Source organism: Schistocerca serialis, chromosome 1 (genome assembly GCF_023864345.2).
Source record: "Schistocerca serialis cubense isolate TAMUIC-IGC-003099 chromosome 1, iqSchSeri2.2, whole genome shotgun sequence".
NCBI classification, from domain to species: domain Eukaryota; kingdom Metazoa; phylum Arthropoda; class Insecta; order Orthoptera; family Acrididae; genus Schistocerca; species Schistocerca serialis.
This window is the reverse complement of record NC_064638.1, coordinates 890,737,702-890,760,971: the sequence shown is the minus strand read 5'-3', so window position 1 is coordinate 890,760,971 and position 23,270 is coordinate 890,737,702. Positions and strand designations below refer to the sequence as shown.

General features: G+C 38.9%; 1 protein-coding gene across 2 annotated transcripts in view; it reads right to left on the bottom strand.

The window, feature by feature from the left end:
* LOC126411364 (endoplasmic reticulum membrane-associated RNA degradation protein-like) overlaps positions 1-18,753 on the bottom strand; it is a 78,824-nt gene extending 60,071 nt beyond the window's left edge. For both annotated transcript variants that reach the window (XM_050081358.1, XM_050081359.1), the window contains exon 1: positions 18,178-18,753. In XM_050081358.1, the coding sequence (XP_049937315.1) occupies positions 18,178-18,364 (187 nt within the window). In that variant the 5' untranslated portion in view covers positions 18,365-18,753. The remainder of the gene's footprint in view (positions 1-18,177) is intronic.
* Positions 18,754-23,270: the final 4,517 nt, after the last annotated feature.

Sequence of the window (23,270 nt, the reverse complement as noted above, 5' to 3'; positions counted from 1 at the left end):
CCAAAAATAAATGCAAAATGTACCTATTCACAAAAGCAGATAAAAATTCTGACTGATTTGTTCCTAAGGGACAGTCTGTCCTCCTTCCAAACTGACTATGTAAGCACAGAACAAATGTGGCTTAAATTCAAAGAAACAGTGTTGAAGACAGTTTAGAGATTTAAACCAAATAAATTAGTAAGAAATGGAACTGGTACACAAAACAGGCCAGAACACTATCGCAAAAGCAATGAAAACATGCCAAGTTTAAAAGAATGCAAAGTCTCCAAGATTGACAATGTTTTAGTGAAACTTGAAACTTAGTGTGGACTTCCATATGATATGCTTTTAACAGTTTCCACAATAAAATTTTGCCTTGAAATCTAGTAGAAGTGCAGATTCTGGTCACACGTAAAGTACACCAGTGGCGAGACACAAACAATACCTTCAATGCGCAATAGCAATGGTAATGTTACCAGTGACAGTATTACTGAAGTGGGGTTACTAAATACGGTTTTCTAAAATTTCTTCACCAAAGACAATGAAGTAAATACTCCAGAACTCGAACCCTGAACAGATGCCAAAACTAATAACTTAGAAGTAAATGTTTTCTGAGTAGCAAAGCAACTCAAATACTTAATAAAGGCCAGTCTTCCAGTCCTAATTTTATACTAATTAGATTACTTCCACAGAATGCTGATAATCATATACAACCACTTGCTTGATGAAAGATCCATAGCTAACCACTGAAAGTTGGACAGATCATAGTAATACTCAAGGAAGTAAATATGAATAAGCCAATGAAATATGGACCAATATTACTAACATCACTTGCAGTAGGATTTTGGAACAGATAGTGTATTCAAACATTATGAATTACCCTGAAGGTAGAGATTTATTGACAAATAGTCAACACGGATTTTGAAAATTTTGTTCTTGGCAAACACAACTAAGTCTTTATTCACACAAAGTAATGACTGCGATCAACAGGGGACCTCAAATTGATTCCATAGTTTTAGATTTCCAGAAAGCTTTTGACACAGTTCCTCACAAAAGACTTCTAATCAAATAGTGTGCCTACAGAGTATCATCTTAGTTGCACTACTGGATTCATAATTCAATGTCAGAATGGTCAGAGGTTGTAGTAACTGATGGAAAGTCATCGAGTCACACAGAAGTGATATTTAGCATTCTCCAAGGAAGTGCTATAGGCCTCTGCTGTTCCTGATCTATCTATGCTATTTAGGAGACAATCTGCACAGTCCTCTATGATTGATTGTAGATGACATTGTCATTTACCATCTAGTAAAGTCATCAGAAGGTCAAAACCAATTGGCAAATGGCATAGATTTTATATCTGTATGCCGCAAAAAGTCTAAATTGACTCTTAAATAAGGATAAGTGTGAGAACATCCACATGGGTACTAAAAGAAATCCTCTAAACACAAGTCTAAGGGCTGTGTCAGTCGTCTGAATACATAGGAATTACAATAACAAACAAATAACATTGGAATGATTTCACAGAAAGTTTTGTGGGGAAGGCGAACCAAAGACTGTTTTATTGCCAGAACACTTAGAAGATTCAACAGGTCTACTAAAGAGACTGCCTACACTACTTTTGTCAGTCCTCTACTGGAATACTGTTGTGTGATATATGTTCCGTAGAGGTAGGACTGATAGAGGACATCAAAAAAGTTCAAACAAGGGCAGCTCATTTTTTATTATCAAGAAATAAGGGAGACAATGTCACAGAAATGTTACCAATGGTGGGGATGGCAACCATTAAAACAAAGGCATTTTTTGTAAATAGTCTTCACTGGTTTGCCTCCGGATGGCGTTGTGCAAATTCCACAATATTTCTTCAGAGCTACTGTCAGACATCTTCAGGTGGTTCAACCTTGCTGGCGGCTAGGTGCGACTGACAGTATCTGTACATCGACACCCTGTATATAGAACACGTGCGCGAAGAATTTGCACGCATGGAAATCACGCATGCGCAATGATTTGCAGATAGATGGTGCCATACTAAAATGTCCACTGCAGAAAATCGCACAGCAGCCCTGCCGCGCATGCGCTGTACGCTATGTTTACTAACACTACAAAACTATACTATACCAATGTTATGACAGGTCTGTTATCGAAAAAAATCTTAATTCTCTCGTCTTGATTTAATAGCAGCCAATGCAGGGTTCCAGGGTGTGCTCAGTTGAAATTCTGCATCCCTGGTGATGAGATTATCGGCTGTATGGATATGTATTGTTTCCTTAATGACGCAATCCCAGAATGATGATGCCGGGGATAAAATTTCTGTCTTTTCATAAATTGTTGATGTCCTGTATTCAGACAATGTTCCGCAATTGCCAATTTTTCCGGTTGGCATAGGTGTATATGACACTGATGTTCGTTGCAGCATTCTTGTACTGTGCGACATGTCTGACCTATATATGTTGCCCCACATTGATAAGGAATCTTGCACACACCACATTTCCTCAGGCCAAGATCATCCTTAACCAAACCCAACAGGTTCCTCAGTTTTGCAGATGGTTTAAAAATACACTTAATGTCACATCTTCCGAGGACTCTTCCAATTCTTGACGACATGGCACCCAAATACAGCAAAAAGGTAAAGTGGTGAGTGTCTTCATATCTTCAGTCTGCTCCATAGATTGAACTCGCTTGGGCCTGAATGCATTACGTATCTGTCACTCAGAATAACTGTTTTGTCAGAACACTGTCTTCAAATGTTGTATTCCACTCAATAGGCTCTCAGGATCAGATACCACATGTGCTCTGTAAACTAACGTACATAATGCACTACCGCATTGTACAGGACGATGGCAGATATAAATATGTATGCACTGGCTTTCAGTAGATGCTGTGTCCCAAGGTTCCATCTGCTTTCCGTTATACCAAAACATCAAGAAAATGTAAAGTGCCATTTTTTTCCACTTCATTTGTGAAGTTTATATTTGGATGGAGTGAATTTAAATGCTGAAGAAACAAAGGTAGAGTATCAAGTCCATATGGCCACACGACAAATGTATCATCCACATACTGCAGAAAACAAAAGGGTTTGAGAGTGGATGACTGTAGTGCTTTTTCTTCATAAGTCCTCCATAAAATAATTGGCCACCACAGGAGACAGAGGGCTTCCCTTGGTGACACTGTTCACTTTTTCACAATATTGGTCATGAAATATGTTGAAGTAAGCACTTGCTCAAATAATGCCACCATGTTCACCTCAAACTTGTTGCTAATGAGCCCTGCAGGGGCACCTTTGTAAATGAAGACACAATATTGATACTCACTAAGAGATCTGATGATTGCAATCCAATCTGCAATCTACTGTGCTTCTCTCACGAACAGAATATAATAGCAAGATATACAATCTGTTCAACGATCCTGCATATTGTAAATTAAAAAGGGATCTGACGGGTAGAATCCAAGAGAAAGACTTTGGAACTCATGAGAAAGAGCTCAATTCCAGTGCAAATCACTCAGGGTTTGCGTCAACAGGCTGCAGTTCCTCCTACACTCTATGGCCTGCCCAAGATCCATAAGAATGGGGTGCCTCTTCGTCCCATTGTAAGTAACCTAGGAACACCTACTTATTTTGTTGCCAAATATCACACATTACTACTGGGACCTCTCGTACACAAGTGTGACCATCAAAAAACTCCTAAAATTTCATAGGTTGCCTGAAAACACTTAGATTGCAATTGTCGTGTCTCTCAGTTTCGATGTTGTGTCTTTCTTTACAAAGGTGCCCCTGCAGGACTCTTTAGAGCTCATTAGCAACAAGTTTCAGGAGGATATAGTGGCATTATTTAAACAAGTGCTTGCTTCAACATATTTCATGACCAATATTTTGAACAAGTGGACAGTGTCACCATTTGTCGTGTGGGCATATGGACTTGATACTCTATCTATGTTTCTTCAGCTTTTACATTCACTCCATCCGAATATAAACTTCACAAAGAAAGTGGAAAAAAGTGGTACTTTATATTTTCTTGATGTTTTGGTATGAAGGAAAGCAGATGGAACCTTGGGACACAGCATCTACCGAAAGCCAGGGCATACATATTATATTTATATCTGCCATCATCCTGTACAATGCGGTAGTGCATTAAGTACGTTAGTTCACAGAGCACATGTGGTATCTGATCCTGAGAGCCTGTTGAGTGGAATACAACATTTGAAGACAGTGTTCTGACAAAATGGTTATTCTGAGAGACAGATACTTAATGCATTCAGGCCCAAGTGAGTTCAATATATGGAGCAGACTGAAGATATGAAGACACCCACCACTTTGGCCTTTTTGCCATGTTTGGGTGCCATGTTGCCAAGAATCGGAAGAGTCCTCGGAAGATATGACATTAAGAGTGTTTTTCGACCATCTGCAAAACTGAGGAACCTGTTGGGTTCAGTTAAGGATGATCTTGGCCTGAGGAAATGTGGTGTGTGCAAGATTCCTTGTCAATGTGGGGCAACATATATAGGCCAGACATGTCGCACAGTACAAGAATGCTGCAATGAACATCAGTGTCATACACATCTACACCAACCGGAAAAACTGGCAGAAGTTTTATCCCCAGCATCATCTTTCTGGGATTGCGTCATTAAGGAAACAATACATATCCGTACAGCCAATAATCTCAACAACAGGGATGCAGGATTTCAACTGAGCACACCCTGGAAACCTGCATTGGCTGCTATTAAATCAAAGTGAGAAAATTAAAATGTTTTCGATAACAGACCCGTCATAACATTGGTCTAGTATCGTTTTATAGCGAGTGACATCTGGCCAAACTGTTAGAAAACATAGCGTACAGCGCACGCGCAGGAGAGCCGTTCTGAGATTTTCGGTAGAGAGCCTTTTAGTATGGGACCATCTATCTGCAAATTATTGCACATGAATGATTTCCGCGCCTGCACAATCTTCGCGCATACGTTCTATGTGCAGGGTGTCGACATGCGGATACCATCAGTCGTAACTAGCCACCAGCAAGGTTGAACCACCTGAAGATTGGTTTGGAGGATTAAATGGACCATCGGTCCCTTTTTCCAAAACTTAAAAACACGCACAGAGAATAAAAGCGAACAAGGAAAAGATGACAGACAACAAAGGACAAGAGAAACTGAGACAAAGACCAGACAAAACGAATTAAAATCACACACAGTGTGATGGTGGTTGGCCGACCATAGAGACAAAAAAAGGAAAAGCCAACCACTGAGAAACACATTAAAAACTCAGTCTAAAATCGTAGGCTAAATGCCAGACTCAACACAAAAAAGGACAAACACTTAGATTAAATGATAAAAGCCCCCTGCCCTAATAAAACGCAAAATGAAGCCTGTCGTGGCAATGTCATCTGTTAAAAGGGCAGGGAGCGTATCAGGCAACTCAAATGTCTGTCTGACCACAGCTAAAAGGGGACAGGCCAACAAAATGCGGGCCACTGTCAGAGCCGCCCCGCAGCGACATAGAGGAGGGTCCTCGCGACACAGTAAATAACTGTGCGTCAGCCAGGTGTGGCCAATGTGGAGCTGACAAAGGACAACTGAGTCTCTGTGATTGGCTCACATGCATAACCGCCACACAGTCGTCGTCTCCTTGATAGCATGGAGCTTATTGGGTGTGGTCAGATTGCGCCATTCAGTGTCCCATAGCGCAAAAACTTTGCGGCGTGAGGCGGCTTGCAAATCAGTCTCCGGGAGGCCATCGTCCAGAGATGGTTTACTGGTGGCCTCTTTCGCCAGTCGGTCAACATTTTCATTGCCGGGTATCCCAACATGGCCCGGGGTCCACATAGTAACCACAGAGCGGCCGCAACAGGCAAGAGCATGGAGGGACTCCTGGACAGCCATCACCAGACGAGAGCGAGGGAAACACCGGTCGGTAGCTCGTAAACTGCTCAGGGAATCGCTACAGATAACGAAGGACTCACCTGAGCAGGAGCGGATATGCTCTAGGGTACGAAAGATAGCGACCAGCTCAGCAGTGAAAACGTTGCAGCCAGCTGGCAAGGATCGTTGTTCGTAATGGTGCCCTACAGTTAGAGCATAACCGACACGACCAGCAACCATTGAACCGTCAGTGTAAAACACGCCAGAGCCCTGATACGTGGCTAGGATGGAATAAAAGCAGCGGCGGAAGGCCTCCGGAGCGACTGAGTCCTTCGGGTCCTGTGCCAATTCGAGCCGAAGGCAAGGGCGAGGCACACACCACGGGGGTGTATGCAGAGGGGCCCGGAAAGGAGGTGGAACAGGGAAAACCCTAAGCCTGGAGAGAAGCTCTCGGACGCGGACGGCGATCGTACAACCCGACCGGGGCCGATGTTCTGCGATATGGACGACTGACTGCGGGAACAGGAGACGATAATTTGGATGCCCAGGCAAGCTACAAACATGGGCAGTATAAGCAGCCAGTAAATGTTGGTGCCGTAACCACAGTGGATGGACACCTGCCTCCACAAGTATGCTGTCCACAGGGCTGGTCCGGAAGGCACCAGTGGCAAGTCGTATCCCGCTGTGTAGGATTGGATCCAGCACCCGCAACGCGGATGGGGACGCTGAGCCATAAGCCAGGCTTCTGTCACCAATCTCCTCCTCTGAACTATATATATATATACCAAGCTACATAGCGAGAAACCATTGTAATAAAATAACAGAAATTAGAGCTCATGTGGATACATTCGAGTGTTAGTTTTTCCTACACTCTTTTTGGGAGTGGAACGGCAGAGAATTAGTCTGAACAGGGTTCAGTGAACACTTCGCCAGGCACTTATGTGTGAAATGAAGAGGAGACATGTAGATGCAGACCTTGGTCAGAAAACAGACTTGTACAAATAATACTGCATGTTGTGACATTTGGTGAAATTCTATGAGTAACGGCTGGCATGTCTACTATTTCTACTAGTCACTGGTCTTCTTTCTGTGTCCATGAAAGATCAACTTTTGCAATTCTTAGCACAACAATGTGTTAATCCCTAGAACTTTTATTTTTTCCTTACAGAACTTCAGTCTTACATAGAAACAGAGAAGCAGTGCACACCAAAATAACCTGCATGCCTCTACCCCTACTATTCACGAAGGATGTCATCAATTTTCCTTCAGGCCACATCGCATTAGGTTGGTCTTCACAGGAACCATACCTGCTGGCACCCAAATGAAATTCTCCATGTCTTTTATAAAAGTTTAAAGCCACTAGGCTGGTCCTCTTGAAGTGTGTACCACCTTCGAGATTCTATATCACTGCATTACCCTTAATGTGTTCTGTGCTCCAAATAAAACACAAAATGACAGAAAAATTAATGGGAGGCTAAACAGAACATCAGAATGCCAGCAACAAGTATTGAAAGCTGGAAGGATGGAATTAGTTCTCTCAGTAATGTAAAGGGTGAGTTAGGGCAGAGGCAGGCATGAACAATTGAAAGTACATTGGTGCATACGCTAACCCAATCTCTGTAACGGAGGGGCTTCTATGACAGAAATTGAAAACAAGTATTCCGTATCACAAATGTACAGGGTGACCAGCCAGTCAAAGAATATCTTCGCGTTCATTACACAATTCCATTATGAAATTTTTCTTGTAAGCTTTTCAAACAAGCTACCAGCGTGAGTTCTTGCAATGCCTACATGCCAATATAGCCTCTGCTTCTGGGTGAAAGCAGTTCATTTCAGTAAAAGATGCTGACAGGAGATGCCTTCAGCCCTCTGCTGAATAAACTGGTGTACGCACACCACCATATGATGAACAGGAAAGTGGGGAGCAAGAACGTGTGGGGTTGCTGGCAGAGTTCAGTTGTGTCTCTCTCTCTCTCTCTCTCATGACCGAGGCTCCAGCCAAAGCAGACAACTCCCTGCCATCCACCTCTGTGCCTGCTCACCATGACCAGTCTCCAGTCACATGAACGTCTACCACCTCCTCTCATATTCTCTTCATTTTTTTTGACCAAATTCCTAGACTGACAAATAATTCCTACTGCCACCCCCAGTGCAAGCCCTTTCTGTCTTCTGAACACTTAAATATAGACCAAGTATTTTTATCTTATTTTGCCACCATGCTTCCGATGAATACCAATTCCAATCCTCTTCCTGTACACAAAATAGTACAAAGCGGCAAAAGGACCACAGATGAGTCAGAGATCCTCGTGTGAGGATGACGTGCTTGTAGACAAGACTGGAAACAATCAGTGACAACCTTCCAATGCCAACATGTTTCTGGTCCATCTAGAGGAATCTTTCCTCACCACCCAAAATCTTAACATGCCCCTTGCCTCATTCACAGTAATTGAGGGAAAGTTTATCAACTGGTCTCAGGACTGATAAACCTAATACTCTCTCTCCTGAACTTCAACAATTTTACACCAACATATTTCACTTCGTCTACCTCTACTCCACATGCTATCTTCTTCCATTCCATGAAATAACTTCTATATGTCACCACAAAGATATCTATTAGTCTCTGTTCAACGACCTATGAATGCTCAGCCATTAGTCAGTGATTTGGGTCTCCCATCCAATAATGATATATGAACATTTAATGTTGTCAGTAAATGACATTCAGATACCTCTGTGTAACTCTGTCTATGTTACAGAGTCGCTCTTTGATCCTCCACTTAGCTTACGGCTACTTGGCTTCAAATTTGGATTATGGTGTGGTTCTGAATTTTTGAATACTTTGCTAGCACCTAACGCCTGTGTCCGTAATCTCTTTTCTACATTTCCACTGCTCCAAACTAAATTTGTGCAGCTCTGCTGCTACCTCAGTACTTATGAGTATTCCCAACTTTACCATTTTCACATTGTTTTCCAACTTGCTTCTATCGAGTATGAGACAGAAAGACTCATTAATGGTATTTGTAGTGATACTGACCTGATTCTCGTAGTCTCTCTTCAGCAGCTCAGCTCCTGATCACCACCTAAGCTGAAAGTCTAAATGAGTGTAGGATGGTGTGTTTTCTGACATGTGTGTGACACACCATAATTTGAATTGCACTAACATACATTTATTCTTCACTAATTTCCGTTATTAAGAATGTCGACCAGTCTGTCATCTACTAAAATAAATTAGCGCAATGAGCGACATCAGCACCTGCACTACCTAACTGTCACAGTGGTGAAGTCAATTATTTAAATGTTGAAAGAAAACACAGTCCACATTATCATGTAAAAGCACAGTTATCTATCAGTACTGTTCTCTAATAACTTATCACAAAAGAATACAACACAGTAGCTCCATTAATTCAGTCCACAATGTGAAGCATCTTGTCCAATAATCGCTTGTTTTGAGGAAATATCATTCCACACTGTCTCATTAATTACAAGAAAGTTCCGTTAAAATGGTTGTTAATTTAGTTTACAGTAATCAAAAGTCTTTAAACATTAAAGTTATTAAGTTTCATAGTTACTTTTATGCATATTTTTTGCACGCAGAATGTGTGTGACTCTGCCATTAACCAACGCACTTACTTGTGGGCTTTCCAACTGCAAACTGCCAATTTTGGTTGTCGTGTGACTACTTATAGATGGGCTAAGAAACTTATTTCGTAAGCAATTTTATGCTTTGAAAATGGTCTAGGTGGTATTTTACTGCTTTGGATGCACGACTAGAATTAATGTGATCTTGACTTATAGAAAATGTTGCTGGTTAGAAATGTAGAAAAATAAATCTACTACCACCCTGCCATGACACATACTGCATTTCTTATACACAATGGTGCCGTTACCTTGATAGCTGCCACCCTTTCAGCACAAAAAGGTCCCTACGCTATAGTTGTGACACTGTATCAGCAGGTGGCACATCTTTAATGATTACTAGCCCCTCTCACAATGTGTATTTTATTTATTTATTTACACGTCAAGTTCCATAGGACCAAATTGAGCAGTAAATCTCCGAGGTCATGGAACATGTCAGTATATGAAATTACAACATGAAAGTAATAACAGATAAACATAAAATGCTTATGAATCCAAGAAAAAAGACAAACCGTAAGTTTAAGTAAACACAATCAAGAATAAAACAAAAACCAGCTTAATTTTTCAAGGAACTCTTCGACAGAATAGAAGGAGTGACCCAGGAGGAAACTCTTCAGTTTCGATTTGAAAACACGTGAATTACTGATAAGATTTTTGAAATCTTGTGGTAATTTTTGGAAATGGATGCACACCTTTCTACACAAGAGTTAAGGAAGTCCGATCCAAATGCAGGTTGGATTTATGCTGAGTACTAACTGAGTGAAAGTTGCTTACTCTTGGGAATAAGCTGATATTGTTAACACAAAACGAGGCCAATGTCCAAATACCGAGACTAGTTAACAGGGGTCGATTTCTGAGACAAAACTATCCTTTTAGAACGGGAAAATAAGCAAAGTAGACTAATTTTTGTGTCAAATGATCACTTACTTCATATACAGTTTAAATAGTAAGAATGACAGCATTAAGTCTTTGAACAAGATCCTGAACGTGGGCTTTCCACGACAATTTACTATCTATCTGAACACCTAGAAATCTGAGCTGTTCAGTTTCATTAATTATATGCCCATTCTGTGAAATTAAAACATCAGGTTTTGTTGAATTGTGTATTAGAAACGGTAAAAACCGAGTCGTACTGTAATTTAGAATTAATTTACTACCAAGCTAGTGTCATCAGCATACAGAAATATTTTAGAGTTACCCATAATACTAGAGGGCACATCATTAATATAAATACGAAACTGGAGTACCCCTTATCTGACCATGCCCCACATCACAGCCATTCTCAACACTGTGAATAATGACCTTTTGCTGTGTGTTGTTAAAACGGTGAACCAATTCTGAGCTACTCCCCCTATTCCGTAATGGTCCGACTTCTGAAGAAATATTTAGTTAAATCAAAAAATACGCCTAGCATTCGAAACCTTTTGTTTAACCCATCCAGTGCCTCACAGAGAAAAGGGAAAATAGCATTTTCAGTTATCAAACGACTTCTAAAGCTGAACTGTACATTTGATAGCAAATTGTGTGATATAAATTGACCACTTATTCTTACATACACAGCCTTTTCAATAACTTTAACAAACACTGATGGCATAGAAATATGTCTAAAATTGTCTACACTATCCCTTTCTCCCTTTTTATAAAGTGGCTTTACTACTGAGTACTTTAATCGTTGAGAATCCTTAGTCTTCTGTGATTTAATTATTGACTCAATCTCCCCTTTGTCTGTATCTCAGGCGAGCAATTCAGACATCAATGTTGGAAAGGCATTTGCCAAGAGAGTTATACGATTCCCTGTAGAAGCTAAATGTTTATTCAATTCACCAGCAATGCTCAGAAAATGTTTGTTAAATACTGTACATATATCAGATTTATCAGAAATGGAAATGTTTTTACTACGAACTGACTTTATATGGTCGACTTTGTGCTGCTGACCAGACACTTCCTTCACAACTGACCACACAGTTTTAATTTTATCCTGTGAATTTGCTATTCTATTTGCGTACCACATACTCTTTACCTTCCTAATAACATTTTTAAGCACCTTACAATACTGTTTGTAATGGGCTACAGCACACGATTGTGACTACTTCTAACATTTTGATATAATTCCCACTTTGTTCTATGTGATATCCTTATCCCACTAGTTAGCCACCCACGCTACCTTTTACTGCTGGAAATCCGTTTACAATGTTCTAATGGAAAGCAACTCTCAAAGAGCATGTAGAAGGTCTCACTCAAATCTCAAAAGATTAATGACACAATTCATTCCCTGTCTTAAGTCAGTTAACCATGATTTTCCTAGTATCCACAAACTCATTAACAAGCCACAAAGAGGTAGCCTAACCTAGGACAGGAAGAAGTCAAGCCTATCCACAGTGACTGCTACAGCAACATTTTGCTGTGGCCTGGAAGGAAAGTCATTCCCCAAAAATGGTATTTTGCCCCCCCCCCCCTCCCTCTCCCCCTCTCTCTCTCTCTCACACACACACACACTCACACACACACACACACACACACAGAGAATATCTTTGCTCAACATTGTTTAATATTGGCCCCAGCCTTCTCTGTATGGATTATTTGCCTGTAAAAGACTCACCTGAATACTTATCACACAGATTCATGTGCTGCTACTTATTCCAACTCTGTCAATGGCATAACGTGCCTAACAACAACATGCAAAACTGCTCGCAAAAGCAGCAAAGTCATACTTCAACATTGTTCATTCTTGGACTATTTCACAGTTTTATGAATTAGCGTGACCACAAACCAATTTTCCACTCATGAAAAGCCTCTGCTGACAATAAGCTTGACTATTAAGTCGCACAACATGCTACTCACAACAACAATGACAACGTACTTTAAAAAATTGAGCATGAGGTATGCATTGGAACCCTTTTGCATAACATATCAAAAACTTGACAATATTAAACCACAGTGAAACAACAAAAGTTTTCACCACTGATGCAACTGTATGCCATGACTTTATAATACGTGGTAACATCACAGCCAGTGAGAATGAGGAGGCATACTCTCTCTCCGAGTAGTTTCGTCTGTGATTTTGTAGTGTACAATTGTGTATTGATAAATGCACTATATCGTGCTGACTAAAGGTGTTATATTTTGTACCTACAGTGTACTTATTAACTGCCACTATTATGGACCAGAGTTCCACAAGTACCCAATCTATAAAAAGAAATGGTTGACACGTTCATTACGTTCATCAACTAATATTCAGTCTGTTGAAAGAAAAGGAGGGGGTGGGGGGAAGAGATGAGCAGTACTGTGATCTTCAATACACACTCTCATCTCCACTAAACAGATATAGATGTAGTATGTAACAATCTAAGCTATCTCCGACAATAACTAAATTACACTGTTAAAAACACACGTAACATTAGAACTGAAACATAAAACAAAACGATCACAGGACCAAATTTTTAATATATGCTGTTACAAGAAAATACTGGTGACCCCGTTGTCACTAGATGTAAAATTTTAGTCCCAATACATTTAATTGCACCACTTCAGTCATGTGAACAAGGTACAGGAGATTTTGAAATACTTGTTTGGAGTCATTTTTCGTGATTGAACATAATACAAAAGGGAACATGTAACAATAAACCTGGATAGCCTGTGCTTTACATCATAAAATCATTTTTGAAGGTAGTAAATGCAAAGGTTTACAACAGTAAAGCCGTGGAAGCAAAATACAAGTTTAGGACAGAAAAAGCTCTTAGAGTGCTTGACTGCAACATAGCACAGAGGTTAAAGAGCTAGACTTGCAGCCAGAGGGAATACAACTTAAATCCTTACATTATTTCAATTTTATACGGAAGTTTATTAATTAAGGATCCTACCAAGGTGGTTCTATAGGAATGGGCACAGCCATTTGTTTTACTTTAACATGTTCAGATAGCCAGCAAAACCTTATAAGTAATGTTCTTGTTCCCAATGGAACAATTAATGCAAGTTATTTCTTTACTAATTACTCCACACTGCTAATTTTATAATTCCCTGATTAAAGAAGAGTAGGTGTTACTTTGCAGTAAAATCACATCTGTTCATGTGAAAGTACTGTGATGTACACTTCAGTTTTATATTACGATGGGAATTTGCTTGCAACTAGGAACGGCTACACACTTTTCGATAGTACTGCCAACACAGATAATGTTACGAACTTCCCATGGCAGAATAATACAAGCACAGCACTGTTAAAAAAACATGGCCCATGTAACACTAGCATAGGATCAAGAGTTGGATGAGAAAGCAGCAGTCATTCCATGTCAAATCAACACACCTATTTTACCTCACCCTCTTAGATTTTGCTGAAAGTTGGTACACTTACAGTGGGCACTGAGACTAAGAAAAATACCAAATTTCAATTTTTTTTATCTCAAACCATTCTTGAAATATGGCTATGTAAACTTTTCAAAAACCAGCCAAAAATGTGTGACTGGACTTTAAGTTGTCCTAGGAGCTGCCCTAATTGAGCTAGAGAACTGGGAAAGGTGTCATTTTGCATGCTCTTTCCAGGGATATACAACAAAACATAGCTTCTAATTAACAACCTTTTTCAAAATACTAATTAATATTTTGATTTAATTTTTTTGTAAAAAGTACATAATTGAAAATTTTCAAAATATTTCCATATCTACTTCATACTATTGTAAATCACAAGGCAAAATATAAATCTGGGATGATGATGGGTTCATTGTCAAAAAAAATTATTCCGGACTCTTGTTTTTCACTAATGGCCCTAGTTTGACCAAATTGACCTTTAACAAACAGGAATATCTTTAAAATATACTGAAAGGTAAGTAAAAAAAGTATTAGAAATATCAAAACATCACCTTATTAAACCAAAACTAATCAGCATATTTTATAATTAAGTTGATTGCTTATTTTAATTTCATACAACTTCACTAACAGTATATTAACCGATATAACAAAAACAAGAAATTGAGCATTTAACTACAAACTGAAATAAAATATGAATAAGTACAAGTATTTACACAATAGTTCTGGTCCATGATGTTTGAAATGGAACTATTAAACAAATTAAATACCTAATGCTTGTTTTTGAGTAACTGGTATCTGTACATAGCTAAATTTAACGCAATAGGTACTAACAATAATTTTGAAACAGCTTTCTATAAAATATACATTAACACTAACCTGAGACAAAAATTAAGTTTTGAGTTGAAAGCAGTTTCCCAATAAATTGTCTTGGAACTTCACATATTACATTTTAATAAAGCTGATTGGGTTTGGTTTACATCACTTTCATTAAGAATGTATGTTCCCCCTGTCGGAGTAAATGGATTCACTTTTGTGAGAACATCCACAACTGACACCCACAGGACATCTGCATGTGCAGGATAAGAGAATGATTTAGCTGGTTCACATGGATGAAGAAAAGTTATTTTCACTTCATCAAGTTCTTAGTTTTTTTCTAAAATGTGCCCAAGCCACCAGTTTCTGCCATATACAGTGGTGACATAGCCTGATACATCTTGTAACTTCAGTTTGTCTGGTGATGTAGTTACTTCCCTCTCCCAACTTTGCGTATCACCTGAGAAGTATTTGACTATTAATTTTGATGTAGTGTTGGGAATGAAAGCGTGAAATTGCTGTGTTCCTTTGATTGTCAATGCCTCTTCAAGTCAGCTTTTTAGGAATATTTCTGAAGTAGCGTAGTCTTCTTGAGTGGAACATGCAAAATCAACATTTGTGATATTATCTACTGCCCACTCAAATAGATCTCATGTGGTTTGGATCTGATTTTGGCATGGTCTTTGCAAACTTGCATGAGCTGCCAGTCTCTTTACTGAACCCCCCTTCTCCATCACAAGGCCCTTTCCCATGTGCTGTGGCTGAAAAGTACCACTCAGCTTTTATGTTGAAGTCTTCCTCATGAAGGCAAAGGTTCAGGAAGTTTTTCTTATTTTTATACTGAGCGGCAGAACCGTCAGAATAATAGCATATCTTTTTTGGAATCTTTTGAAATTTATTTGTTAGATATGAAATTAGCTTCTTTTGAAAGCTGTAAACCGCAGTTGTATTGTGCTCCAGGCAATCAGAAACAATGACAAAGCTCATATGCTCAATTTTGTCTTCCTGTTTGTAATATATAACAAATGGATGAATGGTAATCTGTTGTCTTGTCCAGTGGAAACTCTGAGCGTCATTCTGTAGAACTATACTATAAATTTCTGAAAAATCACGTATGACAACAAATTCAGATTCCATAAGGTTTTCTCTTGTAGAGGTAAGGAATGTTCGTTGTTGCTTGGCAATGAACTCGTGCCGAATCAAAGTCGACATCTTACTACAAAATAAATCTATGAATTCTTCAGAAGTTTTCTGAACAATTTCCAGATTACATCAGTCAATTGACATCCACTGTCGGAACTGAACTTGTTCAATTAAGTTTTCATGAAAAGAGTCTTAAAATTTTACGTATGACAGTTTCTCCTGGGCCGTATTCACAGTTTCCCATGTTGCAATCAACTGATGATGGGTTGCAAAGCATTTTTGCAATGCACTGCTTATAATTGTTTAAGCTGCTGTTTGTTACTGTATTTAGTTTGGCATTTTCTATCATTAATTTTATGTTTTGGTGAGTTGTTCACGCGCATACAGTGTGTGTGCCACTCTGGCCAGCTAATACACAATGTTTTGGTCTCAACTCAGCAGATTTAGAGAAACCTATTTTTATGTTAGGAAACTTGTCTTTAAAATGCTTGTAAGCTTCTTTAAGGTTAAACAAAATAAGTCTTTTTGATATTTTTGTTTTATTTCCACTTGTTTCTGTAATTGTCACACAATCTTTAATACCTGGCATTGCCCTACTAACTTCATCATTTTCATAAAATGAATGTACAGTTTTGACAGTTTCTGTTGGTAAACACTTCCCTGGTTTTGGGTTTGTACCTTCCATGAATCCTTTCTCTTTCAAAATTTTTTTGGACTGCCGAACAATGTAATTAGGAGCATTAAATTCCCTCATTATTTTCCTGACACTCCACTTTTCAGGTAAACTTGTAAGAATCATTAGTTTTTCTGCTCTACTTATAGAGTTTTTATAGTTTCTTTTAATATTTTCAAGAACGGATTCATCAGTATCAGTATCTGACGAAGAAGTTTCAGGAGCAACAAAAAGTTTACGTGTCATTGATGAGATTTTCTTCACTTTTGATTTGGCGTAATGCCTAGATGTTAGTTTTCTCTTGTCAATTAGGGACTCATCTAGTTCTTGAAGTGTTGTGTTAAATGTTTTAACAGCTACTGAAGTTGGAGTGAAGTCAGGTTCTTGGTCTCGGATGATTATCTCTGATCCAGAAGATTCTTCTCCAACACTTTCATCACTGATCGGCTCTGGTGTATTTTTCAATTTGGTTACATCTTTCCTACATTTATCACAAATCTTGGCACCACTTGGTATTTGAGGAAATAATTTGGGCATCCATGTTGTGACATTTCTCAGTTTTTTTCTGTCTCTAATAAAATGATTTGACTTCTTCAATGGATTACAACACTGCACTCTTACAGCACTGCACTTTTTACTTGATTCCATATTTATACAAAAACCACTTATAAACTGTCCTTCAATGTATAGATTTACTTGAAAATGAACTATTAAATATAATAGATACAGACTGGTCAACACATAGGTAACAATTGATTTGCACTCAAACCACAGTGCACAATAATGCTATAGGCACACAAAGCCTTAGAAGGTAACAATGCAGACTACATCATCTCAACAATGGCTCCAGTCTCTGAATTATTGTACAGACATCGAGTACTACCTTAAAGGTCAGTTTTGTCAAACTAGGGCTGTTAGTGAAAAACAAGAGTCCGGAATAATTTTTTTTTTAACAATGAACCCATCATCATCCCACATTTATATTTTGCCATGTGATTTACAACAGTATGAAGTAGTTATGGAAATATTTTGAAAATTTTCAATTATTTACTTTTTGTAAAAAAATTAAATCAAAATATTAATTACCATTTTGAAAAAGGTTATTAATTAGAAGCTATGTTTTTTGTCTATCACTGGAAAGAGCATGAAAAATGCTGCAAAATGACACCTTTCCCAGTTCTCTAGCTCAATTAGGGCAGCTCCTAGGGCAATTTAAAAAAAGTCTGTTCACACATTTTTGGCCAGTTTTTGAAAAGTTTACATGACCATATTTCAGGAATGGTTTGAGGTAAAAAATTGAAATGTGGTATTTTTCTTAATTTCAGCACCCACTATTAGTATACCAACTTTCAGCAGAGTCTAAGAGGGTGAAGTAAAATTTTTATTTAAAGTGTGTTGATTTGACATGGAATGACTCAGCAGCGCTCTTTGAAATGTACCGTTTTCACTGTCTCTGCCAATATTATATAATGTCCATACACAAACAAATATGGAAATAACGCCGGTATATGATTCTACAGAGAATCTATCTGCATTAAAGATTTGATTTCCCGACATATTACTGAATCGGTCCATACCCCTGAATGTAACCGGGAATTAGACAATTTTACAGTGGTGTAATGAAGGCTACTGATATTATAATCACTTTCGGATATCATGACAACACGCAATGGGATCTTTCTAGCCAGTCATAACCACAATGTCATCACTGATCACAGTTTATACTGTTATCTGCAAATCATACATTGACAACAGCAGAAATTAATTCTAATTTACATTTGAGCTACCTGACAGGTTCAACGAAATCATAATTTTATGCCAGTCAAATGTATATTGCTCCGTTAGACAGGATGCAGTCCGCACTGCCGAATCCTCATTCTGTCTACTCTCAACAATTATGTAATGTACGTTCGGTGACAGAAATGTTTCCACGTGACTTATCCTGTCCGCTACTTCCTCGATTTTTACATTCATTCTCAAATCATCAACACTTTTAATATGAAACCGTACAGGGCATACTGTCCACTTTAAATCAGTCACGTTCAAACCAGAATTTATTGTCTCTGCCACACTTCAGCACTTTCTTAAACTGAAACTTCTACTAACAGTTGACCACAGAACATCATAATTACAAGTTACAACACGTCTGACATCCCAACACCAACAAGGCAACAACCAAATTATCGACATTCTCTCGTTGAAGATCGACACCGCGGTTGCCGGGCCACATTGAGTAATGCAAGTTTATTAGTCCATCATCTCGGTTTGTTGTTGGATGATCTAACCATTTTGACGGGACTTAAAATTCCCTTGCCCTTTCCGGCGTCGTTAACCACCGAGGAAGCAATTGCGACCTATCTTTCTGACAGTGGTCGTATGAAACTCGCTAGCTGCGATCGTACAAAGTCTCTGCTCACAGGAAAGAGGAAACAATGGACTGTATTATGTCTATGTAGACGATTTCGCCAGGTGAATTGTAGCGGCTTGTTGGAGTAAAAAGCAACGGAAGGAAAAACATGTAACGACTTTTGTCATTATGCCTTATAACAATTTTACAGGTGAGACAAGTAGTTCTTCTCTAGAACCAGGCCAATCTAAAGTGAAAGTAAAATCCTCAAAATAAATAGAAGATGGAACGATGCAGATGCTATGACAGAAATGCCGAAATATGTCTTTCCTGAAGGTACATATAGTTCAGGTTTTTTGTTATTTATTTGCTTAGTTTTAGTGCGTATCGTGTAAAATTACATTCATTTGGTTTTACAGGCCCAGTTGAGGATGCCTTTGTGACTTGTGATTCATCTACTGATATATTATGTGCTACTTTAGAACCATTAATTACGCACATAATCTATTAGTCTAAACTGTATGGAATGGGAAAGAACAAGATGCTAAACTTACAGGACAATGAACTGCTAAGATTTATTGATATTAATTTCTTTATGGACTACAATTCACTTTTGGAACCATTATTAGTCAACTTCTGCTGATTTGGGGCACCCAGTAGTGAAGCAATGCATGAACAGGAACCGTTTTGAAAATATTTTGTCAGTGTTATCGTTGAATGACAACCAAGGGAAACCAGAAGACTGTAAAGAAAAGTTGTACAGACTCCGTCCTTTTACTGAAAATTTGAACAAATATTTCAAAAAGATACATAAATCAACACGGTGAGTTACTACAGATGAGAGCATGATGAGCATGAGCTCAATGGAACAGTACAATGCACTGAAACTAATCAAACGTGATTTCAGGTTATCCGCTGGTGTCCAAAATTAAAGCAACAAACCACTATTTCCCCATCCTGTGTCTAATTCACAATAAAATCTAAAAACGTAACTGTCAACAGATACGATCGTAAAGTGCACAGAAGATTGCATTCCGGTCAATGGACAACCACGCCAGCCAGCAATTATGTCAGGGCACCTATCGAACGAGGTAGTGTTTGCCGGGTAGTCCCACATCCACACTCACTGTGTACACAGTCACGGAAGATGGATCATGGCACAGAGAAGAAGCCTACCAGACTCTCTGTGGTGGAGGGCCATATGAAGAATGGAAGAAGGACAGTTGCAAACTGATGTGGCCCAATGGCTAAATGTCCATCGTTATGTTGTTTTTCGGGTGTGGCGACAGTTTATAGAGACTGAATCTGTGTCCCAAAGACCAGGACAAGGCCAAACATGTGTGACATCCGAAAGAGAGGACCGTTATTTGGCTGGAAGGACATGACGATACAGCATTAGCGCTGCACAGCAACTGGTATCTGACTTTCCACCATCCACTGGGTGTGTTGTATTGAGGTAGACGGTGTACAGAAGACTACAGCAGAGTGGCCTTTATTGTCAGAGACCTGCTGTACGTGTAACTCTGATGCGTATTCACAGAAGAGAACGTGTAGAGTGGAGTTGTCAACATGCCACATGGATGGTCGAACAGTAGACCAACATTCTTTTCGCAGATGAGTCCCTCTCTGGCCTGCAGAGTGATTCTCGACGGATTCGCGTCTGGAGGGAACATGGAATACGATTTCGGGACTCAAACATTGTGGAAAGAAGTGATATTGAGGAGAATCCCTAATAGTGTGGGCAGGGATTATGTTGATCTCTGAAAAACCTCTTCACGAAATTGTACAGGTGACTCAGCAAGGTTTAACTACTGTCAGGTATCGGGATGAGATCTTGGGACACATGTGGAGCTGTTGCGAGGTGCTGTGGGCACAGACTTCATACTGATGGACGATAATACTCGACCTCATTGAATGCAGGTGGTTGATGTTTTCTTGGAAACAGAAGATATTGCACACATGGCGTGGCCTGGTTGCTTTCTCGATTTGGATCCCGTACATTGGATCCCACACAACATGTCTGCGATGCACTAGGGAGATGAGCTGCATCATGCCAGCATCTGCCAAATAATCTCCAACAGTTGCGAGCAGCTCTGCAGGAGAATGCGCGTTATTGCCTCAACATGATATTGATGACATAATTCATAGCATGCCCCATCGTTGTCAGGCCTGTATTGCTGCCACAGGTGGTCACACTCCATACTGAGGACATTAACGAGTTGTCAGAATGAATGTGAAAATCCATTAAGTTGGAAAAAATGAATAACTTTTTGTGTACACTTCTGTATGTTGCAGTTGTTTACATTCTATATTCTTTACATTATTTCTGTTTTTCTACCACCTGTTTACACTGTCTTGTGGCAAAATAAATGCAACCTTGCTAATATCCATTTGTTACTTTAATTTTGGGACATCAGAGTAGCACCAAATAGGCTACATATCACAATCTGCTGTTTACCAGGAGAGGGAGGAATAAAGTGAGGATGAATTACTCGTATTTGGGTTGGGTCAAGGATTAAGCCTAATGCTTTCGAAATACATGATGGGTACAAATTCAGTTTTATGTTTTGGAAATTACTTTACTTCCATATGACTGAAGTGCTGAAAACATATAAGATCCTCACATTTTGTACAATTAGAAGGGAAAGAATGGCTCACCTCAAATGGCTGAGGATAAGCAATTGAAAAGAGGCCAATTTGATAATAAAATTTCTAATTTTTGAATATCTGTATTCAAGTGGAAGGACAGCAGAATAGTAACTCTTGCCTCTAATTACCATGGAAATGAAAAAAAAAAAGCAAATGGATGGTCCAAAGTTAAATATTCCTTGATCTAGTATACTTACAGATAGCAAAAAAGCTACTGGGGGAGTAGATTATGTGGGTCAACTGTGAACATTGTATAGAGTTGCAACTTCCTGGCAGATTGAAACTGTGTGCCGGGCCGAGACTCGAACTCGGGGTCTTTGCCTTTCGCGGCCAAGTGCTCCACCATCTGAGCTAGCCAAGCGCGACTGACGCCCCATCCTCACAGCTTTACTTCTGCCAGTACCACGCCTCCTACATTCCAAACTTTACAGAAGCTCTCCTGCGAGCCTTGAAGAACTAGCACTCCTGTAACAAAGGATATTGCGGAGACATGGCTTAGCCACAGCCTGGGGAATGTTTCCAGAATGCTTCCAGATGGTAGAGCACTTGCCCGCGAAAGGCAAAGACCCCAAGTTCGAGTCTCAGCATGGCACACAGTTTTAATCTGCCAGTAAGTTTCATATCAGTGCACACTCTGCTGCAGAGTGAAAATTTCATTCATTTTGTATAGGGTTGATGGTGGCACTTAATAATCTAGGCTGTCATTGTATTCACCAGTGCATATGTTATTCAGTGTAACATGCATGAAAAATCAATGTTCTGCACTTCAGAAGACAAGCTGCATAGGGGTTGATGGGAAAAAATCATGTCAGCAGTGGAAGAAAGGCAGGGAAAAGAAAAATGCTTCAGCAACATTTTAAAAGGACTGACCTAACATCATGAACAAGACAATGAGGAGGAAAGGGAAGAGTTTCTCTATGTCAAGTGACATTAGGCTGAGTGTCAGTGGAGTGCCCAATGTGTTTAAAAAACTAGCAGATGCTGTAAAGCATTCTCCAATAATAATATTGAATTATGACTAATCATCAAATGTAACATGTACAAGATTCTCTTATGTCTGAACGAAATGAAATCAAGTTCTAATATCAACCATTGCATTGAAATATAAAAATTCTGCTAACTGTTTGTCTTTCTGTAAATACAACTAAACAACTCATAATATCTCCTATGATCATTATAGCCTGTCAGGACTTTTAAGTCCCAATTTTTGTGCATAAAATAAGGAAATTATACTACTTTATTTTTAGTAGATATAATAATATTATCCCAAAATTTTAAATATTTTATGGCAGTATTTAATGGGGTTTAAGTCTTCAATGTTTGTTTTGATTTTCCTCCAAACAGAAAGTATTTTTGTAGCATTCTGGTCCTTATTATAACTTCGAGTGTGAGTGTGTGTGTTGCATTCTTTGATTTACTTTGTCAGTATATTACTGGTAGTGCACTTGACTTTTGCTCATATTTGTAATATTGAGTAGAGCAAATGATTCCATACTCATTTTTGTTTCATATAAAACAGGAATGTGATTTTGTTGCATAGTATGCTATGGACATTTGTTCCTACCTAGAATCTGTGTGTCAACTACTCTAATTAAATGCATTGTAAGGATATTGTTCACACACTGCTTTGTTTTATTTCATGTATGCATTTCATACTTTCTTGTATTTAATGGAAAACTCCATGTTAGGAGTTTGCTACAGAATTGGTATTCAAATTTATTACTTCTTGTTATGGAATGAGTATGTGTTTCTGCTTTGAATGGTGTGTCATCTTGAGCCTGAGTATGTTTTGTAGTATTAGTGATACTACACAGTTATTGTGCCAGGTTATATTATGTAACAAAAATATTCTACACTGAAGTGCTTATTTGAATTGTGGTATAG